This window comes from Aspergillus aculeatus (assembly GCF_001890905.1).
Source record: "Aspergillus aculeatus ATCC 16872 unplaced genomic scaffold ASPACscaffold_10, whole genome shotgun sequence".
In the NCBI taxonomy this organism is placed as follows: Eukaryota; Fungi; Ascomycota; class Eurotiomycetes; order Eurotiales; family Aspergillaceae; genus Aspergillus; species Aspergillus aculeatus.
Window position 1 is genome coordinate 649892 of NW_017962985.1, and position 22716 is coordinate 672607.

Genomic DNA, 22716 nt, shown 5'->3' on the forward strand with positions numbered 1-22716 from the left:
CATAAGGACTCACCCCAGCTAGGGCAAGAGTCGTTCGAAGCTTGAAGCTTGGATTTGAAGTTGGAAGGTACAGTAGTCAGTCGTGACTGTGGTACCAGGCTTTGTAATGTAGTGTAGTTTTGTGTTGTGTGTGGGGTTTATGAATTATTCTCTGGGACTAATCCAGAACTCCTGCATTGAGGGCTCTGCATTGAGGGCTTTCTTTCCGGTTCCTCTCCCTCCTCGAGCTCAACCTCCTCCTCGAGCTCGTCCAACGGAAGTATAATTCGCATCTTCGGCGATGGACATGAGGATGGAATACAGCATCTTCCCTGGATTACTCCCTGTAATGTATGAGTGTGACGCAGCTCTTATCAACCACTAATCTTACCATAGCCCTTACCATAACCCTGGCGTAACCACAATCCCTATTCTTATAACTACGGTCATACAAAGCATACGGCAGCAATAAACCCACTAACTTACACTACTACCCTGACCAAAGACATGCATAACAGCAACAGCAACAGCAGCAAAGTAAAATAGGGAAAAGTCCTCATGTTAAACAACCCGCTGAAAGGGTGTAACCTCATCATCAACCAACACTTAATTTACACCTGGAACCCGGAAGGATCTAAGTATTCACAAAACAACCCCCCTCACCACCTCGACCACTCCCTTCAACTCGCGATTCGGCCGCGTCCAATCCTCCACCTTGACCACCTCCGCCCCGGTCTCCATGAACAGATACTCCGCCGTGAGGGAACGGACCTGCCCGAAACGAAAGAATAAAGTTAGTATGGTGCGTTAAAAGAAAGTACTTAAACCACCCCTGGGTAGCCCGGTAGCCCCAGGTCCCAGGCCCTCTAAGACCCCAAGCCATTCACCACAAACACCCCCTCCAAAAATCCCCAAAAGACCAAAAACAAAAGGGGAGAAACATACCCTTGGAAAAGGATGCAAAAGCAACCCCGTCATCTTCTTACGAACATCCTTCTGCAACGTCGCCGCTCCCGCCCCCGCCGCCGCAGGCACAGGTACAGGTACAAGCCCGGAAAAATCCCCAGCAACCCTCGCCAGCGGCGCATAGACTCTGACCGCGGCCTCCAGACGGGCCAGATTGGGGGATTTGAAGTGGGCTTTTTGGATGAGCACGAAGAGATCCTTCATGACGTCCCTGTTCATAATAACGCAACCGCAGTCGCAGAACGTTAGTGGGGGCGTGTTCATGCTACACTTTCTTACACTGTGGACCGCATTTGTAAAACGGAGGGAGGGGAACATACCTCAATGCCACACCCTCTACATCTCCCAAATCCCGAAACTCGAAACCATCGAGAATAAACCCCACAAAGTCCATCATGGGGATCGCGTAGCGGTCGTCCTGGAGATTCGTCGCCAGAATCCTGCTGAGGTCGGTGAGGAGGGCGAGAAGGTATCCCTGCTGCTGCAGACAGTAACTCCTGACCAGCGCTGCCCGACTAGCACGGATGAGTCCCTCACTCCCTGCCACCGCGGAGGTCGCCAGGCCCTGGAACAGGGGGATCCGCAGCCAGGGGATCTTCTGGAGACTCAGGAGCTGGAGGAAGTATTCCGCCGTCGAGACGTGGCTGAAGTGGTCGTATTTACTGTCATCACCCCCAGTCAGAAACAAATCTATCATCTCCACACACGAGGGAAGGAAGGGACGTACTTCAGCAGCGGGGGAAAATCCTCGGCCGTCTCCCAGAAACTCTGCAGACAAAGCCAGGCCGCGATGCGGACCTTGTCCAATTTCTCGGCCGCGAGGCGGCAGAGACAGCCTACAATATCCCGAAATCGATCGCGACTATTGCCAGAACCTTTGGGGAGGATGATCGCCGCGGCCTGGATGGCCTCGAGGCGGACCAGGGAGCCCACGTCGCCGCGGCGGTCGGTGGTGTAGTCGTTCAAGAGTCTGACCAGGTGGTTCACCAGACTATCCGTGATGTCTACAGTGACGAAAATGTCAGCAGCTCACCTACAAACTCATATCCCTACACTCGCCCACCCCCACACTCGCATCCACAAACATACCAACATGCGGCAGAACACCGCCGGTCAGACTCTTCACAGCCGAGACCCGCTTCTCGATCAACTCCTCCTTCTCCGCACACCGGACCAAACTCTCGATCACCGATTCCCGTAGGGGACTGTCCGGCGGCAGCCGTCTGAACACCGCCCCCAACGCAGCGATCTGACCGCGGCCGGTGGGCAGGTTCCAGGTGGTGCTGAGATGCGAGAACCACGCCTCCAGGGTCTCCCGCTGCGTCTCCAACGACAGCAGAGGCCACAGCTCCGAGACCGCTTGCGAGGATGTCTCGATCGAGATATCCTCGCTCCGTGAAATGCACAGCAGAAGCACCTCGCGAGCCTTGTCCAAGACGATCGCAGACGGTGGCTCGGCTTCTGAGGACGTCGCTCGCGAGAGCGAGTAGATTAGACACGCCGATGCTTCGGCAGTCAGCTCGGGCCGCCAGCTCTGCAGCGTCAGGTCATCCCTCGTCGGTCCGAGGGGCGAGTCGAAAACGCCCCAGACCCGACCCAACAGACCGGCGACGGCCACCGCTTCACTTCCTGTCTTCGTCTTCGCCCGCTGGTCGTGGAACGCATCGACCGTAGCGGCCATGGCCAGGAAACAACCGTGTCTCGTCTCCACCTCACCGTGCGGAATCCCCTGGAGTCGCTCGAGCAACCGCTCCAGCACCTGCTGCATCGTCCGGTAGGAGCCCTGGGCGCTCAACCCTCCAATAGCCCGCGCCGCTTGCCGTCTCGACTCGGCGTCCGGCGAGCCGATTCCACGCCACTGCATCAACGCCTCCACCAGCGGACTCCAGTAGTGATGGCTCAGCGCGGCCGTGGCGCCCGCGATCTCATTCATCGCCCTCGAGCGTCGCGCGACCGCATGATAGTCCACCACCTGGACCAGCGGGATGCCCTCCGCGATCGTGTTCGGATGACGGCCGATCAGCTCCTGCAAGGCCGCCGAGGCGCCCCGCCGGATATTGCCCGAGGGGTCCACGCAGGCCGCGCAGACCAACTCGATCGCCAGCATCTGCAAGGTGGTGGTGCTCTGCTCTCCCTGGGCACTGGGAGTACTGATGGTGGTCTGTGTCGTCAGATCGAGGAGCTCCTGGGTGGTGAACTTCCGCGACAGCGCCCAGATGCCGAAACACGCGGCGTCGCGGACGCCCGTGCCCACCGAGCTGCCCGTCGAGGATCGTTGCTCGAAGTCCAAGCCCGAGACCAACGGCTGCAGCACGGCGGGCAGCTGGGTGGTGGGGGGCGCGCGGCGGAAGAGCAGGTGGCCCAGGGTGAGGACCAGGCCCTGCCATCGTTGGGCGTCCACGGCGCTCAGGTTGCGCTTGAGGCTGCTCATGCCGATGCGACGGGCCTCGAGGGGGGTCACGATGGCGCCGTCCGGCTTCTGATACAGGATGTTCTCTTCCAACGAGCCGGTGACCGCCTCGATGACCTCGGCCGCCATGTCCGGGTGCAGCTTGAGGGTGATGATACTCAGCGCCTTGCTGGCCGCAAAGCGAACGGGTGTATCCTTATCCGCCAGCGAGACGAGAAAGTGATCAATGGAGTCCTCCAGGATACTCGAGACCTCATCCTCGGTCAGTGCACAGCTTGCCCGCTCGCCGGCTGCTAGCGCCATGACCGTCAGCGCGCGCAGGATCTTGATGACAATCTTCCTCGCCGACGCCGACGACCGAATGACCTGCGACACCTCCGAGGTGCCCTGCACGATGCGCAGCGTCTGCTGAAAGACGGGCATGATCAAGGGGGCAAAGTCCTCCACCTGGGCGGACGCGGCCAAGCGGGCCAGAAACGACAACACGCCGATACACGTATAGACCGACGTAGGAGTAGTCGTAGAATCCGTACTTCCACCACCAGCAGCAGCAGCAGCAGCAGCAGGCAGCAACACCCCAAAAGCCCACCTCACCAGCGCCTCCAAAAGCCCCAACGCCTGCATATCCCGTCTAAGAACCAATCGCGCCAACAATACCGTGGCAGCCTCGCGCTCCTTCCCCGCCACATTCACATACTCCAACGCCAGCGAAAGCAGCGCCCTGGCCAGCCTGGGTGTTTGCTCTGGCCCTGCCCCCTCCCCACTGGGCACCAACCCACCCACACCCACCTGCTGGAGATTCCCAAACGGCACAACCAAATCCTCCGACGACAAAAACACCAAATCAAACGGCGCCAGCAACAAATGCGCCAGCCAAATCAGCATAACATAGCGCTCCTCCCACACCATCCTCCGGGGAACATCCCACAGCCGCGCCTCATCTTGATCAGCTGCATCCCAAGCAATGAACGCCCGCAACAACGGATCCAAATACTTCGGCTCATTATTCAAGAACCGGCTGATGACTTTCACGCCCCGCACCTTGCAGAAGGTGTAGAGGAGGCGGCTGATCGCGCGGGGTAGCGGGTACGCGGAGTGTTGATGCACCGCAGAATCGCGCGGCGCAGCCGCAGCACCAGCACCAGCATACTCCTCACGATACTTGAGCAGGTAGGCCAGGAAGGCGTCTACCAGGGGCGGGAGGAGGGTTTGCAGGTGCGGGTCCAGGAGTTGGGGCCATTCTTGGAAGGGTTCCAGCTTTTTTTTGACTGGTTAGAACTCTCTCTCGGATTGAGATAGCCTATTGCTTTGGGCTTTGGGGAAAGCTGAAGATACAAAAGATGGTGGGGACGTAAACTCACCAACGCAACGAGTCTCTCCGTCTTGGCCGCCGGGGTCCAGCGGCGTGGAACGCGGACTCGGGAGCAGCTGTTGTCGCTGTGCTTCGGGCCGGACTTCCACTTCCACAGCAAGGAGGGTAGTTTGGCGGAGAACTCCTTGACGAGGTCGCCCGAGGCGCGCTGGAGCTTGACCTCGCGGTCTTCGGCCGCGTCCATGCTGGAAGCTCGATTTTCCGGCTTGGGGTTTCTCGGATGACGAGCGTACGGTACGGTTGTTGATCGAATGTGGTAGTTGTAGTTGGAGACCGGCGGGGGGAATCGCTGGGGAAGCCCGCTGCTGGTCATGTGACCTGGTCTGGATTGATTGCTCTTTTATCATAGACAGTACTTTCTGCAACTAGGAATTGATGGTCATCTTTGATGGAATCTGAGTAGATCTTGAGAACTAGTATCTATTGGTTTTTATGTGGGGTGGGATATCCTTATGCTCGACTGTCAGTGAGGATCAACACTGTATGGATATATACCATGAAGCTTTATGCACCCTAACCGCTCGGAAATGGAAATCTTGGAGACGTACTTGAAATAGAATATCAGCTACACCCCAGCTACACTTCTTAGTTAACAGAAACAAATAAGATAGATATCCCTAAAGATACAGTCGAAATAACTATCAAACGACAACCCATCTCCCCTCCCAGGTAAAGCACTAAACCAGGAATAAAACATATTGAAGGATGAAACCCTCAAAAAGATACCACTTGAGAGCGCAAACCACCCCTTGAACAGCACACCATGAAGAGCAAATGCAAACTACAGATCCGGATCCGACGCCGGCTGCGCCGTATCGAAGAAAGTAAACCCGCCCAGCCCCTTCTCCGCCAGCCCGATCATCGTCCGCCGCGTATGCATGACCGCAATCGCAATCGCCAGCGAGTTCCACACATCCTGACCCCGCTCCGACAGGTCGAACTGCGAGATGAACTTGCCATCGAAGCTGGCCTCGGCCTCCTGGGGATCCGTGCTGTGCGTCACGATCGCGACGATGGGACCGCAGATGATGAACCCCATGAGCAGCGGGAAGCTGCGCGGGGTCTCGATGGAGTCGTGGATCTGTTCCTGAGGCTCCGGCTCCTCGGTCTGCGTCGGCCCCTGGGTCAGCCCGAGAGCCTCGTGGTACTTCGCGGTCAGATAGCGCAGGCGGCGGTTGAGGCGCCGCACGGCCTGGAGCGTCGTCTCGCCTTTCCTCTGCGCGTAGACCGCATACACGGGGATCGAGTCGTCAGTGGTGTGCAGATCGGCGTCGAACAGCGCCCAGCGGAAGTACTGCTTGATGGCGGCCTTGATCACTTTCTCGGGTCGTTGGCCCAAGATGTCGCAGTCCCGGACGCGGCCCCCGACATTGAACAGGTTGGCCAGGGCTTTGGTGGCTGGGGATGCAATCAGAAACTCAGAGCTAAACAGTTCAACGGCAGTAACACTTACCATACAGATTGGAGCTTCTGCGAACCTGGAACAGAGGTCGGAAAGAAGGGCCCGAGGTCGGTGGATACAACGATTCCGGCAGCGTCGGGAAGTCGTGTCGCCAGAGCTGGGGAACGAGTGGCTCAAAGCCACGCATAGCGAGCCGGAAGAAAAGGTCCTGCTCTTCACTATTGTACAGGCCTTCGGGCAGATTGATGGCCGTTGCCCAGCGCGCAGCTCGTTCAGACGAAAAGTCAAACACAATCCCCGTCTTCTCGTGGGGCTTGATGCGATGCATCTCGAACTCATCAAGACTCTCGTCATTCTCACTGTCCGAAGGCGAATCAAACCTCTCGTCCGCCGAAGGTGAGTAAGTTCTTGTCCGCCTGCGCGATTTGCCCTGCGATTTGCCGCTCGACTGGCGCCGAGATCGAGATGGTTTGGGCCGCTTGTCATCCACGGCGAAGTCCTCCAGACTACCTGGATCCACAGTTGGCGACTGCTCTTCATCCACAACAAAGCCCACCCGAGCAACTGGGCTCAAGTTAGGCGACGAAGGCGTATCATCCATAGCAACATCAACCCCGTCACCACCTAGACTCAGCTCCGGCGACAAGGAACCCTGGGTACTTTGAGTTCGCAGCGGTGAACCCGCGCGAGAGCTATTCGTCGTCGGCGTACTCAGATTGCCTACCGCCGCCGACTCGGTCAATGCATTGTGGCGGTAGTCGGATCTCAACTCCGGCGCTGGGGTATCTTGCAGAGAGGACAGGATCGACTCGTGCGATTCCTCCAGCTTGAGCCTCTTGATTACAGGACTGATGGCGTCAGCATCCAGCGGCCTCTTGCTGACGGTCGTCTGGATTGACAATGAAGTGGTGTTCTTCTCAGCAGGGGGAGTAGGATACGTGGCCCCCTCATCCTGTTCCTCAATCTTGACGGGAATCTGCAATTCCAAGCCTTTCTTCCCTCGCCGGGGCCCGGAGATGGTCTCGTGCAGGTATTTCCCCAGATGTTCTGCCTCGATCTTCATCAGGTTGGCGCCATACCGGTATTCCTCCTCTTCGTCTCGGTGGTCCTCCTTGGATGGATCGTAGTCCGGGTCCTTCTTCGCTTGCTTGGCCCTGGTGGGTTTGGCCTGGACTCGTTTTCTGGCTCGAGCCATCTCGGTAAGTGCTGAGCAGAGGAAGTTGTAGATGCGTCGGGTCGGGCTCGGGGTGGTGGCCTGGGTCTTAGGAGTAGTAGAAGTAGCAGGTGTTACTGTCGGCGCTTCGAAGCTCACGTCTTTGTTCGTACCGTCAGTATTCGTGGCAAGATGGGGTGATTCTGACTGATTCCCCGGAGTAGAGAATACACAAGCAACAAGCCTGTCGTCGTCTGCGCCGTTGGAAGCAACTTGCGGTGATCGTAGTTCGTCCGAAGTATGTCGGGAGTCATCTGGAGTCAGACGTGGACATGGAGGCGACGGCGAGAAGGGCAATAAATTGCGGTGGATGTCAGAAGCCATCTTGTTCTTTGTGTGTTTGGCAGTTATCAATAGTCCGTTTATCCTCTTTTTTCTGTCCTTGTCCTTTGTCTGACTTGAGAAGGGTGAGTGGTGGAAGACAAAGGGAGGAGGAGGAGGAGGAGGAGGAGGAGGAGGAGGAGGAGGAGGAGGAGGAGGAGGAGGAGGAGGAGGAGGAGAAGCAAGAAGGGACAAGTTACCGAGTATGGAGGGTAGGGGGAGGGAGGAAGGTGGTTGGATATGGCTCAGGATAAAACAAAGACTTGTCCCTGGTCAAAGTGAAAGTCAAATGAGAGATCACCACCCTATTTCTGGCTACAACTGAATACATTCGCTCCATCCTCGAGAAGGCATGGCCCGAACAAAGAGCATCCTGCGAAAGAGGTGGTTTGTACACGGCATGTTTCACCTCAGGTGAGGTAGGTCAAAACCCTCAAACGGCAGCGAGTAGGCACTACTCAAAGCCTCCAATTGCACTTATCTTGAGAGACAGGAAGGTAGAGTAAAATTATACTTGTGTCCAACCGGCGCAACACAGCTTCTATCCTCATAAACCATTCTAACACAATCGCAGCATCCTTCGAGTGACCGTGCCACAAAATATACTGCAATAGTCATGAGAGGAGATAGTCCCTGGAGCAGAGTTATATTCCGAGCACGTCAATTACGCCCACAAAGAAACAGAAATTAGAAGACAACCAAAGGCCTTGGGTTGCAGAAACAGAATGTAATGTCGTAGAATAAAACACCGTCAAAGCCATCAATCCATCTGCATTCACAAAAGCTATCACCACGCTTACACTGGCACTCAAAACACTTATGGGTATGTGAAAGACACCGGCGCAAACGGTGCCCAAAGACCGGCAACATCAAGAATCCGAGAAACACATCAGGCCAAAGTAGAGACAAGACAAACGCGCAATCAGCACAGGTGGTCGAGAAGTTACGCGGAGAATGTTTATGCGAAGTCGGCAGTGTAGGAGAAGCCGCGGAACTCTTCCTGCATAGCTTGAGAAAGGACTAAGAAGAGGTGTTAGCCTGCTGTGAAATGACCTTGCATAATGGATTGGTGCCTTACCGGACTGCACAGGCGTCAGGACAGGAGTCACACTAGTGAATTCCTGATCGAAATTGCTGGTATCTGTCGGGCTGGTGATGGTGGGCATGAAGGGTGGTGGCACACGCTTGTGGTAGATATCATCCCAGTTGACGTTCCTGAAGAATGCATGGGACATGACTTCTTGGGCATCGGTGGGACCCGAGCCCAATCTCAACTCGGGCTCACGAGTAAGCAGTTTTTGCAGGATAGAGACCGAGTCGCGGGGCATGTGGATGGGATACAGCGGCTCGTCGGCGAGAATGGCGTCGTAGATTTCGTCCTCATCCTCACCACGGAAGGGGGATTGCTGAAGAAGCATCTGGTAGATCAGGACACCGAATGCCCACCAATCGACAGCACGGCCGTACTTCTTGTCCAGGAGAATCTGATCCAAACTGTTAGACACAATCCAAGGAGAAGCAAAGACGAGAATATCTTACCTCAGGTGCCATAAATTCGGGCGTACCACAGAAGGTGCTGGTCGTTGCACCATACCACATGTTTTCCTTGCACAGACCGTAATCCGCAATCTTGATATGACCATCCAGAGTCAAAAGGATGTTATCAAGCTTCAAGTCACGATAGATGACACCATTCTCGTGGAAATACTTCAGCGCGAGCAAAACCTCTGAAGCATAGAACCTGCGCGCACGAAAATCAGCATCCTAGGTATGATTGATTGACGGGAATCACTTACTGTGCTCGCTTGAGACCAAACTGGCCGCGCTGAATGTGGAGCATCAGATCACCACCACTAATATATTCCATAACGAAGTACACGCGCGTCTCGGTCTGGAAACAGGCGTGGAGGTTAAGGAGGAAGGGGTGACGCTCTTTGTTGGCGATCAAGAAGACCCGCTTTTCAGACTTGGTGCTTTCGACTTCATCATTCTCGATGATGAACTCCTTCTTCAGGACCTTGATCGCATAAAGCTTCTTGGTGCTCTTGGTCTCCGCCAGCATGACCTTACCAAAGTTACCCTTACCCAAAACTGCCAGGAAGTTGAAATGATCCAGTCCGATTCTGACCTTCGGTTGTTGCTGAGGCGCCTCAGGTGCTTGCTTTTGTGCCACTGCCATACTCTGTTGCGGTGGCGGTGGCGGCGGCTGCTGCTGCTGCTGCTGAACGCCATACGGACCAGGGGCACCGACATTCTGCATCTGCTGATGTGGCACGCCTCCTTCGAACATGGGATAAGCCGAAGGATCATAGCGAGCATGCTGGGGTGGCTGGGGCTGCACAGGGCGGCTTGGTTCTAGAGGTAAATTGAGTTAGTTGCCGCTTGAAAGTTGATCCTCACCCTGTGAAATGAACATACCTGGCATCGCCTGGGGAGGACGAGTATTTGCCGCAGCTGCGGCGGCATGGCTTGCGAGATCGGCCGAAGCCGAGGTTCTGGGAGATGTCTGAGATGCTTGAGGGGTAGTCGGAGACTGCGGAGGCTTATATGACATAGACGCAGCGCTCACAGCATCCCGAGCGGCGGGCCGTGCTGGCTCGTACTGCTCGACAGGCTTTGACGGGTAGGCCATGGATGTATGGTCCTGCGGAGTCTGAGGAGCGCGCAAGGTGCGGTCGCTAAGGCGGCTGGTAGAGCTAACCGATGGAGACTTATTATGAACCTTTGCACGAATAAGAGTTTCCAAGATCTGGTTAGCTGCTTCCATGGACATGCCACAGAAGTCGGGCACGAGATGAGTACAGTGGGCGTGACTCGTGAGACCACACTCTGTAGTAAAGCATCGCATGTCAGTTCCTGCCAGACTTTCGGGCTTTAGAGGGTTCACCTACCTGTACAGCGTTTTGCGTTCTTGCGTCCGAAAGGCAGCAAGTATCCACAATGGCAACACCAGTTGGCTGAAAGGTTGGAGAAACCTTCGAAACGATGCGGAATCCGGTGGTTGATCTTCTCTTCGTCCGGGTCCGTCTCGTAGTTGGCTTTGCTGATACACTTGGTGACAACCTTGGGATAGCACTTCTTGTGGCAGGTGTACTTGCAGTCGGCACACTGCATGCCGGCGGCATATTTCAGGAAATCGCCGCAAAGCGCGCAGCGCATGATATTGTAGAACTGCTGCGTGACGAACTTGTGACCTTGCTTTTCGTGGACCTCCTCCTTCTTCTGGCGAACAGCACCTTGACGATTGAGACCAATATCGAACGGGCGACGGTCTTTCAGTTGCTTGGCTGTGGATGGTGTCAGTCCGATAGCCAGTCGCGCAAGAGAGAGGATTGAAACTCACCGAAACTCATGGACAGCTGGATACGCCCAACTGGTTCCAGCGCAAACCAAGAATCAATGATGACCTGGCCAGCACCCGGTGCGCCGGCCGCACCACCTTGACCACCCGGCCCTGCAGGACCCCCGGGGCCACCTTGATGAGATGAACCCATTCCTCCTGCAGTATCGGGCCGTCCGGGCTGTCCTCCATGCCCCATCTTTTCCGCAGAAACCCATCCGGATGCATTGAACTCCGTCTCGATCTTTTTCCGACGCATCTCCTCGGCAATGTCCGAAATGCGCACCCACAGCATGCCGATCGGGGTAGGCCGATCTCCAGACTTATCATATACGGTGAGTTCGATTTCGTTGGCCTTGTCAATCTCCAGGTTGAAAGTTTCATCCTGCCATCTATCTGTCCGGGTCGGCTTCGTGCGCGCTTTAATGGTATCCTCCACCTTCAGAACCACAAAAGTTTCCGGGCCGCGCGAGAATCGGGAGCTGGTGGCATGATCTACATCTTGCACGGCATGGATGCGCATGGTTAGCAGACCTGTGAGCGGCTTACGCAGGTTTGGTGTGCTTAGGCTCTCATCTGGCAGAAACGAAGGGTTAGCTACGAAACAAGGGTGAACGACGGCGTCGGTGATTATGCGACTGACCATCAGGGCTGTCTGCTGATTCGATGTCGACGTGAAGATCCTCATATCGCTTCAGGGCCTGCTTCAGCAACTGGATCTTCTGGTTACTCTCAATCCGCCGGCCTTCAGCATCGGCGCGACTCTTGCGATCTCCCTCATCCTGATACAAGCGAACCATCTTCTCAATCCCGGCCTTGTATTGCTTCTCTACACTCAGCTTGAACTCCAGCTGGGACAGCATGAGCTGGATCTTGGGTCCCAGGTACTGAGTGTCATATTTGATCAAGTCTGAAGATGATCAAGTCAGCCTTGCTTCAAGTCGCACCCCGGAGGTAGCTCTCGACCGCTTGCATCCAGGCGATCGGGAACGTGAGATACCTACCGAGCTTTGTGTAATTGGGACGAGCCTTGGGCACGGGAGCGAAAGGGCGAGGGTCTGCGTATGGGGCACCTGACGGCATGGACCCTGATCCTCCCTGCGGATATTGACCGGCTCCTTCGCCATACTCATTGCCGTAATCCTTCTGCGGTGGCACAGGTGCACCGTCACCCGAGGGGATGCGTCGATCGGTCGGGGATGCCTGGCCTCGTTCTTGGCGCAACTGCAATTCCCGCATCTTCTCCTCGAGGTAAGCAATATTCTTCTGCCCATCGCGAATGTTGGCGTCAACCCTTTGCTGCACGAGAGGATTGTCGGTCGACTGTCGCATGTTCGAAGCGGCGGCGATGAGGGCCTTCTCCCGCTCGATCTTGCGGTAGACCGAGGCGATGAGCTCGTCCCCGTCCATGGTGAAGGTAGAAATAGCCGGGGAGAACTATTGGGAGGTCGACAAGAAACCCGTGAGAAGGGTGGTTATGAACGGCTCCTGCTGCGATTAGAAGGCAGCCAGGAGAGATGAGGAGGGGGGGGGGAGGAGGGGCGGGGGGGAGGGAGATGGGGAATTCAAAAAGTGATGGCGAGAGAGAAGGGAAGGGAAAGATGACGGGAGCGAAGGAGAGGGGAAAGGGAAGGAAGGAGGAAAGTGGGGACGGAGGGACGAGGGATGGAAGAGAGAAGGAAGAAGGGAAAGAAAATCGACAACAATAACAAGAGTTGGCGATCGCGGGGCTCTCTCTTACTTTTGTTGACAGTTGCAATTTGCAGGGGTGAAGGAAGGGAAGGAGGGGGAGGGAAGAAAAAGAGCACAGAAATGCAAAGGACTTAATTAAGAAAAACCAGGGAAGGTAGAAGACACAAGCACAAGATGAGATAGATATCATACGGATAGTCGTAGCAGTTGTAGCATGAATGATTGATTGATGGTGGATGAGATGGAATGTTAATTCATGGAAACAAGCCAGTCCAGTCCAGTCCAAGTCCAGGTGAGCTCATTGAGTAGGGAGTCTGGCAAAACCGTCGTCAGTCAATCAGTCAGTCAAGGCCATCAATCAATCCATCAATCCATCAATCATCAATCATCAATCATCAATCATCAATCAATCCATGCAGTCAATCGGGAAACGGACCACGGGTTGAGTGAGACAGAATGGACGGACTAGTACGGAGTAGTCCAGTAAGTCCAGAGAGTCCAGAGAGTCCCGAGAAAGACGGCCTCCCCGTGCTGATGATTAACTAACTTACTCCCCTCGTGTCTCTCGCTTTCTTGCTTTTTCCGACCTAACGAGTGCTACTGATTGTGTATACCTTAGCTACCACTACCTATTTCGTAGTACTGATAGGCAGCATGTCACATCTTCTCAAGTTTCAAGATCCCATGTATGATCAGGACTGAAAAGGTCATTTGACTACCAAGTCGTACATTAAAGGTATGGGCAGAGGAATTTCGTTTGGTTTCTGACCGCCTGAGGGAATCATGATCAATGTTGTTGCCTTGCATTCTAAGGCATCACTCACGCCTGCCTTCCTGCCTTCTCGTGCCGTGACATTTCCCCCATATCTATACAAGATCACCACCTTCCTACCCATACAATAATTCTTCCGACTCTTCTTATTATTCCACTCACCCGCATTACCCAAAGAAATAAAACACACACACACGACGTCCTAGCCACCCCCTGTGGATACTTTAGCATGCATATATTGATCTCATTTCTTACGGAGAAGGCTAATCCCACCGGATTCAGCAGCTATACAGTAAGAAGGGGTAAATCGGGTTCATGACACTACACTAATGGTTTTGCGGGCGGGAGAGGTCGCTCCCCTTGCTTGCGTCAGCTCTGCTGATACTCCACAACTGTATCGCAAAGGTCATCTGCCACCCCGCGTTCCACCTTGACCGATGTGATTTCCTTTCATCTCCAAGCAAAATATGCATCCGCCCAATGCCTTCACAAACCGAACAAGAACACCACTGCGAGAGTTCAAGTCGCAGCACAACACGCCCTTGTAAAGCATAGGGGTGGATTACAACCTTGAAAGAGGAATCACTCCGACCTCTTTGCGATACGCGGCAGAGACGCCCAGGCCACAAGCATCACTCCATACAATCCAACGCAGATCGGATGCAGCACGTAAGTGCCCGCATTTTGTGCCAACAACCCCGTAAAGAAGGGCGAGGCGGCACCCCCGCTGCTTCCCAACGCACTAATGAAACTCAAGCTCGACGTCTGCATCGACCGGGGCAGCAGCTTGCTGAATACCGCAGTGGCGCAAGGGTAAACGGGGCCTAGGAGGAGACCCACGATCGCGACAGCGACGGCATCCCCGATGATGTTGGGAATGAGCCAGGTCATAAGCTGAAATGCGATGGATCCGATCACAAGGAGAATGACAGAAAGCTTTTCTCCGATAAAGTGGGCAGGATGCGACAAGAAGAAGCGACCGAGAGTAATCCCAGCCCAGAAGCCGGCACTAACATAACCGACGTGGGACGGGTCTCCATGGCGATAGCTGATGAGGAACGACACCACCCATCCAGAGATTGAGACCTCGGCGCCCTGATAGGCAAAGATGAACAGAGCCCCAAGCAGGGTGGTCTTGTCCTTGACCACTTGCTTGAGAACACGGCTCCGGCTTTTTGACTCGCCGCCGTTCGCTTGCCGGGATGCGGTCTGCTGTAACGCGCCCAGAAGCTGTGCTGGAAGCTCTTTCTCGTAGTTCGCAAACGACCATACCGCAAAGGCCAGATTGAACAACGACAGCGCGAGGTTGATACAGTAGAAAAGAGACCAACGAACTCCATGCGATGCCATAGCAGTTGCCACAAGCGGACCCACGACGCCCCCGACTCCATAGGACCCATGAAGACCACCCAAAGCCGCGGTACTGTTGGCGAGGTTCGCGCAGTAAACATTGTTCAGCGCCAGACAGACGGCCATCCCCAAGCCAAGAAGAAAGAAACTTGCAACGACCGCGGGAAATGGAGGTTTGCAGATGATGATCACGAATCCGGCCACTAACAGGCTCAGGGACAGAGCATAACACTTGGCGCGACCAAGCTTCATTTCTAGTGGATGTGTAATCAAGGCTGCGAGTATGAAGCCAAGGGCATTAGTAACGAAGATCAGAGATACGACCGCATAACCGATACTGTAGTCTTTCTCCATGTAAGGGATCAAAGCACCAGGGGCGCTGTCGTTCAATCCCTGCGCGAGATTCATCAAACAGGCACTCAAGAAGCGCCATTTGGTCTTGGATGGGTTGCTGAAAGTCGGTGCCGGACCGAAAGCCTCATTCTCGCCAGGAGAGGCTGAGTGACTTTCGAGTTCACCTGGGGTGATAGAAGTCTGCACATCGGTAGCAGTATTCGATGATACACCATTGACAGGCTGTTGGCGCCCTTGCTGTAGCTCCACCAACTCATGATCGGACGGGGTATGTGCGATGCCTTGCTTATCTCTACGCACCACGGCAGCCGGACTGGCGATAGAAGCTGGGCTTTGAAACTCTACCAGGGCGCCAAATACCGAGGCTGACATGTTGCAGAGTTCGGAAGAGTAAGGGCACGCTAGGCCGGAGCTCTATACTTGGCTGGATCACAAACACGTTTTGATCGATCGTACTCCTTGGCCGTCCGCCCGGTCGTCCACCCGGTCGTCTTTTGTAGCAACGGCGATGGACTGACTAATTCTTCCAGGGCCCCGCCAGCTGATAAATCGTAGTCCATCGGCTAAAGTCGTATAGGAATTCAAATCCCGAGGGCCAATCAGGCTCACACAAGTACGTGGACATGACATGTTCCCTTCGCACGTTCAGCGATCCCCAGAAGGCGCGGGCCAGAAGACGTGGCCCAGAAGCAATGCGGAGTCGGTCAGATCAGCCTTTCTATCGAGTGGCACATTCAGCAGTATCACGCTGGTCTTGGCTCGACTTTGTGGATTGCACCCTGCTGGCACCAAGGTTCTTCTTATCTCTGCATGGAAGTCTGGGCATGGCTCGTCATGTTGCGATGACGGAGAGTGGGTTGAGTACTATCGATACCAATAAAATGCGCCGGGAATGCACACCCACGTATTCGAATTGACAGCGCATTCATGCATTGATGGAGGGGGTAGTTGAATGGCCGCTTTTATAAGGGCAGCACGGACACTCACGGATTGCTCATGGAGCACGCACCTGGATTGCTCTGGCTCGCTCACCGCGATGATTCACGTGACTAGAACAGGCTCTCTATAGCGTGCGCAACTAACGCTCATCTAGATCTGTGGTACTTGTACAAACCACCGGGCAATAAATGGCAAGTAGGTGGTCAAACCTCTAGAAACCATTCAGAATGCAAACCAGAGGATATATGGGAACCTTGACGGATCCCCAAGATCTAGAGGACTGTTGCTTTTGACAACACCTACTGAGTATTTTCATAGTGGATGCGGTAACACCAGTAGGTACAAATCTTCAGGCTCTGCAGAAGAACAGCCAAATACGGTGGGCCGAGAATTTGTCTCGACGCGGGGAGAAACGTAAATCCGGTTCCGGGCTCGTCGCCAATCTCCAGCCCCCCGCCCGGGCCTAACTACTCCTCTTCTCTCCTCTCTCCTCTCTCCTCTCTCCTCTTTCCCCCCTCTCGCTGGCCGTTACGGTCACCGGCTTCACTCTCCGATCGCTGATCGCGATTCCATGCTCACGTAAAGGCAGTGTCTGCTCTTGCTGTCCTCGCCGCCGTCCTGCCATTCCTGTGTTTTCATAGGACTTTTCAATTTCACTTGTTGACTTTGGATTGGGCACGTACTCGTGACCAGGCCGCAAGAGCTTTCACCACTTTACTATCTTGTCATCATTATTGATTCTTTCTATGACCCAAGTCAGGGCTGCTTATCATTACTCAAAAGCCCGGGTGGGAGGGCTACTCGATTCATCATCGAGGGGTTTTTCTTATATCTAGCTTATCTTACAACACCGAAATGACTACAGCATTTCCAAAGCCCTCCTGGGCCTTGAAGAAACAAGTCCTTGTTTCTTTGCCTCAGGGCGATAATCCTTGTTTGGCTAAGCTTTACATTGACTACGATGGAGAAGCTAATCAAGGCACCATATCACTCAATTTCAAAGCAAACTTATTAGCTAACTCGAAAGGCAAACTAGAACAATTCTCATTGAATATCCCCCCAAGCGCAGTCGAAAGGTACAAGGTCGTACAGCCCACCACCGAAACGCTTTTCCCGGAATCCTTTTTGGCGGAACTCCCAGCCCAGACGCAGTGCATCTCGACAGTCGTAACACTGACACTTCAGCTGCATGAAATGGGTACTGTTGCTGGTCCGCCTCTCATCCAGCCCCCGGATCAAGAAGACTCCAATCTCGCCGCGTTTGAAAAGATCTGCAAATCTAGTTCACTCTATATACACTTTACCCAGCGACAATTCAACCACGGTGAACTCGACCGGCTCAAGACTTTTTTCTTCACACTAAAAGAAGGACTCCAGCCGAAGGTTTTCAACCATGCTCGCAAAGGCAGAATTGAGCGAGATGGCCATGTCTTTGGGAAGATGCTTGATCCTCCCCCATACTTGGAGGAAACCGAGCCCAAACAGGCGAAGAAGGGAGAGGACCTACCCTCATACAAACACCACTTAAAAGGAGTGCACGTGGGTGGAAAACGTCGCCGAGGTATTCTAATTATATCGTTGTCTCGAGTACTTCCCACTTTCCCTCAGTAGTTGATTAATTCTATATAGACCACTCATCAATACCACCCGAGGATGATAGACGAACAAGACGTGTTCTTACATCTCCAGAACCTTCGTGTTGTTCCACCGAACCCAATACACCGAGTATTCCATCCCCATTATCGGCCTCAATCCAGCCAACCCACTTTACGCGTGCTTCATCGCTTGGCCGCATAGAACACGATACCCTTGCACGTATTGAGAATCTGCTCCAGGGGGCTTCCGATAATCTCATCCGCCACTTATTGACTCGCCTGGGATGCCGCTGTCAGCGGACTACCCCTGCACCTGTAGAGAGCAACCTGTCACCCCAATCCGAGAAAGAGCGGATCGATCCCAATGTCCAAGAATACATCGACCGGGCGATTGCGGCCCACTTCCAGTCGGACAACATCCAGACGATCTTCGAGAACATGGTGAGCAAGGGGGTGGACCAGGTCTTCGATGCCTGCCAAATGCACGAGACCGAGTTCCGCGAGCAGGTCGAGGAATGTAATGCCGAGGTCCGCATGACAGCCAATGAGTGTGTGAAGGAGATACAAGAGCAAGCACAACAGTGCAAGGACGAGATAGATGAACAGGTGCAACAGTGCAAGGACGATATCAAGGTTCAGGGAGAAGAGGCCGAGATGTCTGCGGAGGAGGCAGAGGTTGCTCGGTTACGGCGCTGGTTTGACATCGTGTCGGCCCAGGTCCGACCCTTCGGTAGCTGCAAGTCAAGCCCTACTACGAGCCATCGCCATGAGCTCAGCACTGCTACTACTAATGTCAGACGCAGCTCCTTCTAAGTTAGTACGTGGTTGCGTAGTGGTTCACGCCATGCTTATGTATGTCATTTAGCATTGCTGTCGTGCACTGCCCTTACGATTCCTATCATCACTGACTGCCCCTGCAATCATCTCAGTTTACACATATTGTACTGTACCTGAGCTACTTTGTACATAGTGCTAAAGTGAGAGAGAAAAACAACAATCACATACTGTATTTTTCTGGTTGAGGGCATGCGATTACGGTAGTCCGGGAGATATTATGAGGGAAATCGATCCTGTATGACTTGGACTTCAGCATACCAACTTAAAGTATGCTAAAAAAAAAACAATGACATGACTTTAGTCGTGCACAGTATAGCTGGGTCATATGACCAGCATGTTGTACCCAGAGTACTCCCGGAGCAGGGATTGCTCAGGACACGCACTTCTGGGCTCCCCCCACGCTCCGGGCCGCTCAGTGAGCAAAAAGCGGCGCCAAGTTGGATTTAAAGCGGAAAGCGAAAGGGAATCGATCCAGTTCAATAGCACTCAGGCAGCTGGCAGGCTGCATTATTGTGCATTCCGGGGAAAACAGTCAATTACCGGATCGGGCAAGGCCCACTTCCCCCTCCGCACTGGGGAATTTCCTCAACTCGGAAAAAAAAAATCTCTACCTAAGGTTCCATCAGAGCTTCCGTCATCCACTCCGATTCCCCATCCCGGATAATTGTCACCTGTCTGACCGTTCAGAGCCACCTGCATTCTATTCATTATCCAAAAATTTCCGCCCGATTACGCTTCGCGGTTACAGCACCAATTGATCGATATGGGCCCTCCTCGGCGCAAGGTACTCGCCACGGCGGAAGAGACTATGGTCCCGCCGGATGAGCTTGCCCAGGGACACTTGATTACGCGGGTCATCAAAGCTACCGGAAACAACGTCTACCTGGTTGAGACGCCATCCAAGGAGTCGGCCCTGGTCGAACTGCCTTCGCGATTCCGTTCGACCATCTGGATCAAGCGTGGATCTTACGTGGTGATCGACACCAATGCTCTTGAGGGCCGCGACAACAAACTGAAGGGCGAGATTATCAACATCGTCCGGGACGAGAAGGCATGGCGCAAGGCTCCATTCTGGTTGGTTTACCCTCATGGAGAGTGCTTTGAATTACTATTAATGCTGTGGCAGGCCCAAGGAATTCACCAAGCAGGTTGTTGCCGCTTCAGACGACGAGGAATCTGAGGAGGAGTCTAATGTTGGTAAACTGCCGCCTTCGGACGACGAGTCTGATGCGTGATGCTGCTCTTTCCATTGGGAATAGACTCAACGCTTGAAGACCCTTGATGCGCTATCGCTCTAGTCGCAGTTTGGCGGACGAGCGTTGATCTGAACCGGCTTCTCCGGAGACTTTACGACATCCCTGGCACCTGCGCACTATAACCGGGCTCTCACAACTCTTCGGATCCAATCATTCATTGGAGATGCTCCTTTCTGCCTTGCTTCGCATGCGTAGCGGCGAAGGCGTTGCTGCCATTCGCGAGAACACCAAAGACTTGAATCGCAAGGGAGAGGACGACAACGATAGAACTCGTGTTGGTGCTTGGGTATGTGTTCCACGACCATTCCTGAGCTGCCCAAACGGCGTACAGCAGAACGGGGTGGAGGTCTGCTTGCCAGAGAAGGAACGGCGTTGCCCAGGAGAGATAGGCGAAGAACTGGTAATGGAGCGACCTTGCACACAATAGACCAATCGCAAGCGATGACAGCAACGCGGCCATGATATACGATCTGGACAGTGGGACGGGGCGGTGTCGACCCGTGAGCAGGTTCTGGATGAACTCCGGCAGGCGAGAACTGACCGGTTTGAGCCAGCCTAAGGCAACAAATAGCACCAGCAAGACAAAATGGATAGCAAGCAATGTCAGGGAGAACCTTCTGGATAGGAACAGTTCCTCACCCACAAATCGCCAATTGACCGTCCATTTAAACATAAACTGCCTGGTCAGCTCGAAAGCTCGCGCAACATATCCTGCTGGGTTTTCTTGTAGGAACGGAATCGCCAACAAAACCTGTATTCTCTCTTAGCATTGCGCCTCTTATAACATTGCACCCGCAGGATGAAACCCGATGTCGGATTGGCAGTAGGACACATACCTGGATTAGCAATGCCACCACACCGAGCCTGATGCTAGGCCCGAGGGACAAACTCAGGACCGTAATCACTGCAACGGCCGGGGCCAGAAGTAACAAGGTCATCTTGATGCCCACCCCGACCGACCAAACGGCGACGGCCGCCGTCCACTTCCGATTCTGGAACAACCAGACAGCGAACCACATGGCCAAGGCCGCCAGCCCATCATTGAAGAGCCGGAGGACGAAGATGCTGTGCAGCCGCTTGGAGAGGACGAGGAGCGGCAACAGATACGGCGGCGCACCGGACTGCCTGTAGCAAGCCAGCACGACGACGAGGGTCACTAGGTACAGCGCCGCGAACAGGACCTGGCCGAAGAAAATGTCCCGACCTTCGTCCGTGAGGTGGTAGAGGAAGCTGTAACTGTAGACATGGGCGGCGGGGTAGACGAGCGGACCCGTGGAGCCTTTGATCCGGGTGTAGTCGCGCTCGCCGGCAAGATAGAGGGCTATCTGCTGCATGTACGTAGACCAATCGATCTCAGTATCTGGCGTGGACAGCGCGAGAGAAGGTTAGCTGCGGGGATGTCCATGCAAGCAAGTACTAAGCAGAAACATACAAGGGATCTTCCAAATGATTAGGGTGCACAGGAAGGCGTCGCCTAATACCAGAAGTGGTGCGAGCCATACTGTGTGTCTGGGATTCAGACACAGATCCTTGAAGAAGCGCATCCAATCCATTCTGGATGTTGTCGCAGGTTTGCATTGCCAATGCTTGTGGTGAGCTTGCGACGCATGTGGCCTTAGTAGGCCGGGCGCGCAGCCGGAGCGGGAGCGGAGCCAATCATACCTGTCCTTTTTGGGCTTAGTGGTACTTACCACACAGAACCCGGCCGCGCCCGCCTGCTCTCCAACTTAACAGGCTCGTTAACAGGACGAGCAGCAACGTCCAATTGAGTGTAAATTGTTCATGTTCATATTGAATGTCAAAAGTGATCCTATGTAGTTACACAAATCATGGCTGTAAGTACACTATAGATACAAAGATGGGTATATAACTGCCGTTAGAGCGGCTGATTTGGAGAGGCATCAAACCCCCAATCCAAAGCCTTCCCCCAGCGAAGCCAACAATATTGCTTCGGTTGGCCATTCCAATTTCAACAGTACACGCCACGTTTCCCTCCCTCCCAAGATGCTTCATAGATTTCCTTGTAATAAACGTTGCAGTCACCGAGCTTCTCTCGTCGGTGGGGGTTGTGATGGTGTCTCCCCGCGATTCGTAAATCCCAGTAAATCACCCAAGATTCCCTTGGGTTTCGGTACGGGGCATTGATGGCCCGCCTGCGACAGCTCGGCAGCTTCTGCTTCTAATTGGAGGAACGTGGAAACGTCTTCGTCGCTAGCCATGGGTGATTGAGAAAGGACTCTGTCCTCGGGGCCAAAGGGGTCCGCATCCTTGCGCCTCCTTCGTCGGACGCGCGGAACCTGTTGCCCGTCGGCATTGACGGTCATCTCGGAGTCGGCGAGGGTACGACGGGGGGCAGGACAGGGGAACACATGCGGAAGGCCAACGACGAAGAGGGATGCGAGGAGGGTGGCAGCGAAGAGAGAGCTCGTCGACCGCGAGCGAGGATGGAGATGAGGCGGCATTGTCGAGTGCTGTATTATGCAATTGGCGGGTGCTCAAGCAGTGAGAGTGGATAGGGCTGCAGACTGTGACTAGAACTTTGACTGTGGGCGGGGGGGGCATTGCGTTAGTGGGTGAGATTGAAGCAGAGCACCTCAGGCAGAGACGTGAAACACATACCTGACAGCAATTGGAAAGAAATTGACTCAATGGAGGGATACTAGAATGGATCTAAAGAGCGGCATTGCCCCTCAAAAAAAGCAAATCAAGCGCGAGACCGCACGGGCAACTCAGCAGGACTGGGGAAGAGGGGGAGGGGGGGGGATGGGGGGGGAGGGTTTATGGGGAAGCTTGAATCATCGTAAGGTTTCTTAATTCGGGAAGGGAAACTTCGGAAATGGAAGAATTCGCCCGGAGCTGAACGATCAGATCTAATCTTATCTGCAAACCCCGTGATTGGCAAACAACCAGTCAAGCTA

General features: G+C 54.2%; 8 protein-coding genes across 8 annotated transcripts; 2 read left to right on the top strand and 6 right to left on the bottom strand.

Moving 5' to 3' along the window:
• Window positions 1–531: 531 nt before the first annotated feature.
• On the bottom strand, window positions 532–4946 carry ASPACDRAFT_1889272 (tubulin-specific chaperone D). The gene is made up of 6 exons (XM_020198517.1): window positions 4717–4946; window positions 2035–4612; window positions 1673–1949; window positions 1266–1607; window positions 925–1156; window positions 532–750 (listed from the first exon to the last, which is right to left on the bottom strand). The coding sequence occupies exons 1-6, from the start codon at window positions 4909–4911 to the stop codon at window positions 622–624; spliced, it is 3753 nt and encodes a 1250-aa protein (XP_020055132.1). The 5' UTR covers window positions 4912–4946; the 3' UTR covers window positions 532–621.
• A 574-nt stretch (window positions 4947–5520) lies between these two features.
• ASPACDRAFT_16220 (uncharacterized protein) lies at window positions 5521–6553 on the bottom strand (the record flags this gene model as incomplete). The annotated part of the gene is made up of 2 exons (XM_020197163.1): window positions 5521–6125; window positions 6181–6553. Coding segments are annotated over 2 exons (978 nt in total), but the record flags the coding sequence as incomplete, so codon positions are not given.
• Window positions 6554–8175: 1622 nt separating this feature from the next.
• pkcA (protein kinase c) lies at window positions 8176–12493 on the bottom strand. The gene is made up of 9 exons (XM_020205442.1): window positions 12008–12493; window positions 11647–11913; window positions 11007–11579; window positions 10555–10950; window positions 10082–10492; window positions 9460–10018; window positions 9203–9404; window positions 8742–9147; window positions 8176–8683 (listed from the first exon to the last, which is right to left on the bottom strand). Exons 1-9 carry the CDS (start codon window positions 12411–12413, stop codon window positions 8622–8624), a joined length of 3282 nt encoding a protein of 1093 aa, XP_020055134.1. The 5' UTR covers window positions 12414–12493; the 3' UTR covers window positions 8176–8621.
• A 1206-nt stretch (window positions 12494–13699) lies between these two features.
• Window positions 13700–15788, bottom strand: ASPACDRAFT_79592 (putative MFS efflux transporter). The gene has a single exon (XM_020205443.1). It carries the CDS (start codon window positions 15541–15543, stop codon window positions 14050–14052), a length of 1494 nt encoding a protein of 497 aa, XP_020055135.1. The 5' UTR covers window positions 15544–15788; the 3' UTR covers window positions 13700–14049.
• An 866-nt stretch (window positions 15789–16654) lies between these two features.
• On the top strand, window positions 16655–18761 carry ASPACDRAFT_121452 (uncharacterized protein). Its single transcript, XM_020196438.1, has 2 exons — window positions 16655–17671; window positions 17740–18761. The coding sequence occupies exons 1-2, from the start codon at window positions 16966–16968 to the stop codon at window positions 18516–18518; spliced, it is 1485 nt and encodes a 494-aa protein (XP_020055136.1). The 5' UTR covers window positions 16655–16965; the 3' UTR covers window positions 18519–18761.
• A 544-nt stretch (window positions 18762–19305) lies between these two features.
• On the top strand, window positions 19306–19777 carry ASPACDRAFT_61506 (putative eukaryotic translation initiation factor eIF1a-like protein; the record flags this gene model as incomplete). Its single annotated transcript, XM_020203667.1, has 2 exons — window positions 19306–19616; window positions 19669–19777. 2 exons carry the CDS (start codon window positions 19306–19308, stop codon window positions 19775–19777), a joined length of 420 nt encoding a protein of 139 aa, XP_020055137.1.
• A 175-nt stretch (window positions 19778–19952) lies between these two features.
• alg3 (dolichyl-P-Man:Man(5)GlcNAc(2)-PP-dolichol alpha-1,3-mannosyltransferase) lies at window positions 19953–21351 on the bottom strand (the record flags this gene model as incomplete). The annotated part of the gene is made up of 3 exons (XM_020201417.1): window positions 19953–20549; window positions 20635–21158; window positions 21231–21351. The coding sequence occupies 3 exons, from the start codon at window positions 21349–21351 to the stop codon at window positions 19953–19955; spliced, it is 1242 nt and encodes a 413-aa protein (XP_020055138.1).
• A 199-nt stretch (window positions 21352–21550) lies between these two features.
• ASPACDRAFT_121457 (uncharacterized protein) lies at window positions 21551–22567 on the bottom strand. Its single transcript, XM_020196439.1, has 2 exons — window positions 22418–22567; window positions 21551–22341 (listed from the first exon to the last, which is right to left on the bottom strand). Exon 2 carries the CDS (start codon window positions 22258–22260, stop codon window positions 21838–21840), a length of 423 nt encoding a protein of 140 aa, XP_020055139.1. The 5' UTR covers window positions 22261–22341; window positions 22418–22567; the 3' UTR covers window positions 21551–21837.
• Window positions 22568–22716: the final 149 nt, after the last annotated feature.

Excerpts from the sequence above, each read along its gene's own strand:
- ASPACDRAFT_1889272 (XM_020198517.1), bottom strand. The coding sequence starts at position 4,911 with ATGGACGCGGCCGAAGACCGCGAGGTCAAGCTCCAGCGCGCCTCGGGC. Across the intron at positions 1,608-1,672 it reads GATTTTCCCCCGCTGCTGAA|TAAATACGACCACTTCAGCC; the intron begins GTACGTCCCTTC and ends GGGTGATGACAG. Across the intron at positions 751-924 it reads TTTTGCATCCTTTTCCAAGG|GTCCGTTCCCTCACGGCGGA; the intron begins GTATGTTTCTCC and ends CGTTTCGGGCAG.
- pkcA (XM_020205442.1), bottom strand. The coding sequence starts at position 12,413 with ATGGACGGGGACGAGCTCATCGCCTCGGTCTACCGCAAGATCGAGCGG. Across the intron at positions 10,493-10,554 it reads GAACGCAAAACGCTGTACAG|AGTGTGGTCTCACGAGTCAC; the intron begins GTAGGTGAACCC and ends GCTTTACTACAG. Across the intron at positions 8,684-8,741 it reads CCTGACGCCTGTGCAGTCCG|TCCTTTCTCAAGCTATGCAG; the intron begins GTAAGGCACCAA and ends ACCTCTTCTTAG.
- ASPACDRAFT_79592 (XM_020205443.1), bottom strand. The coding sequence starts at position 15,543 with ATGTCAGCCTCGGTATTTGGCGCCCTGGTAGAGTTTCAAAGCCCAGCT.
- ASPACDRAFT_121452 (XM_020196438.1), top strand. The coding sequence starts at position 16,966 with ATGACTACAGCATTTCCAAAGCCCTCCTGGGCCTTGAAGAAACAAGTC. Across the intron at positions 17,672-17,739 it reads GGGTGGAAAACGTCGCCGAG|ACCACTCATCAATACCACCC; the intron begins GTATTCTAATTA and ends AATTCTATATAG.
- ASPACDRAFT_121457 (XM_020196439.1), bottom strand. The coding sequence starts at position 22,260 with ATGCCGCCTCATCTCCATCCTCGCTCGCGGTCGACGAGCTCTCTCTTC.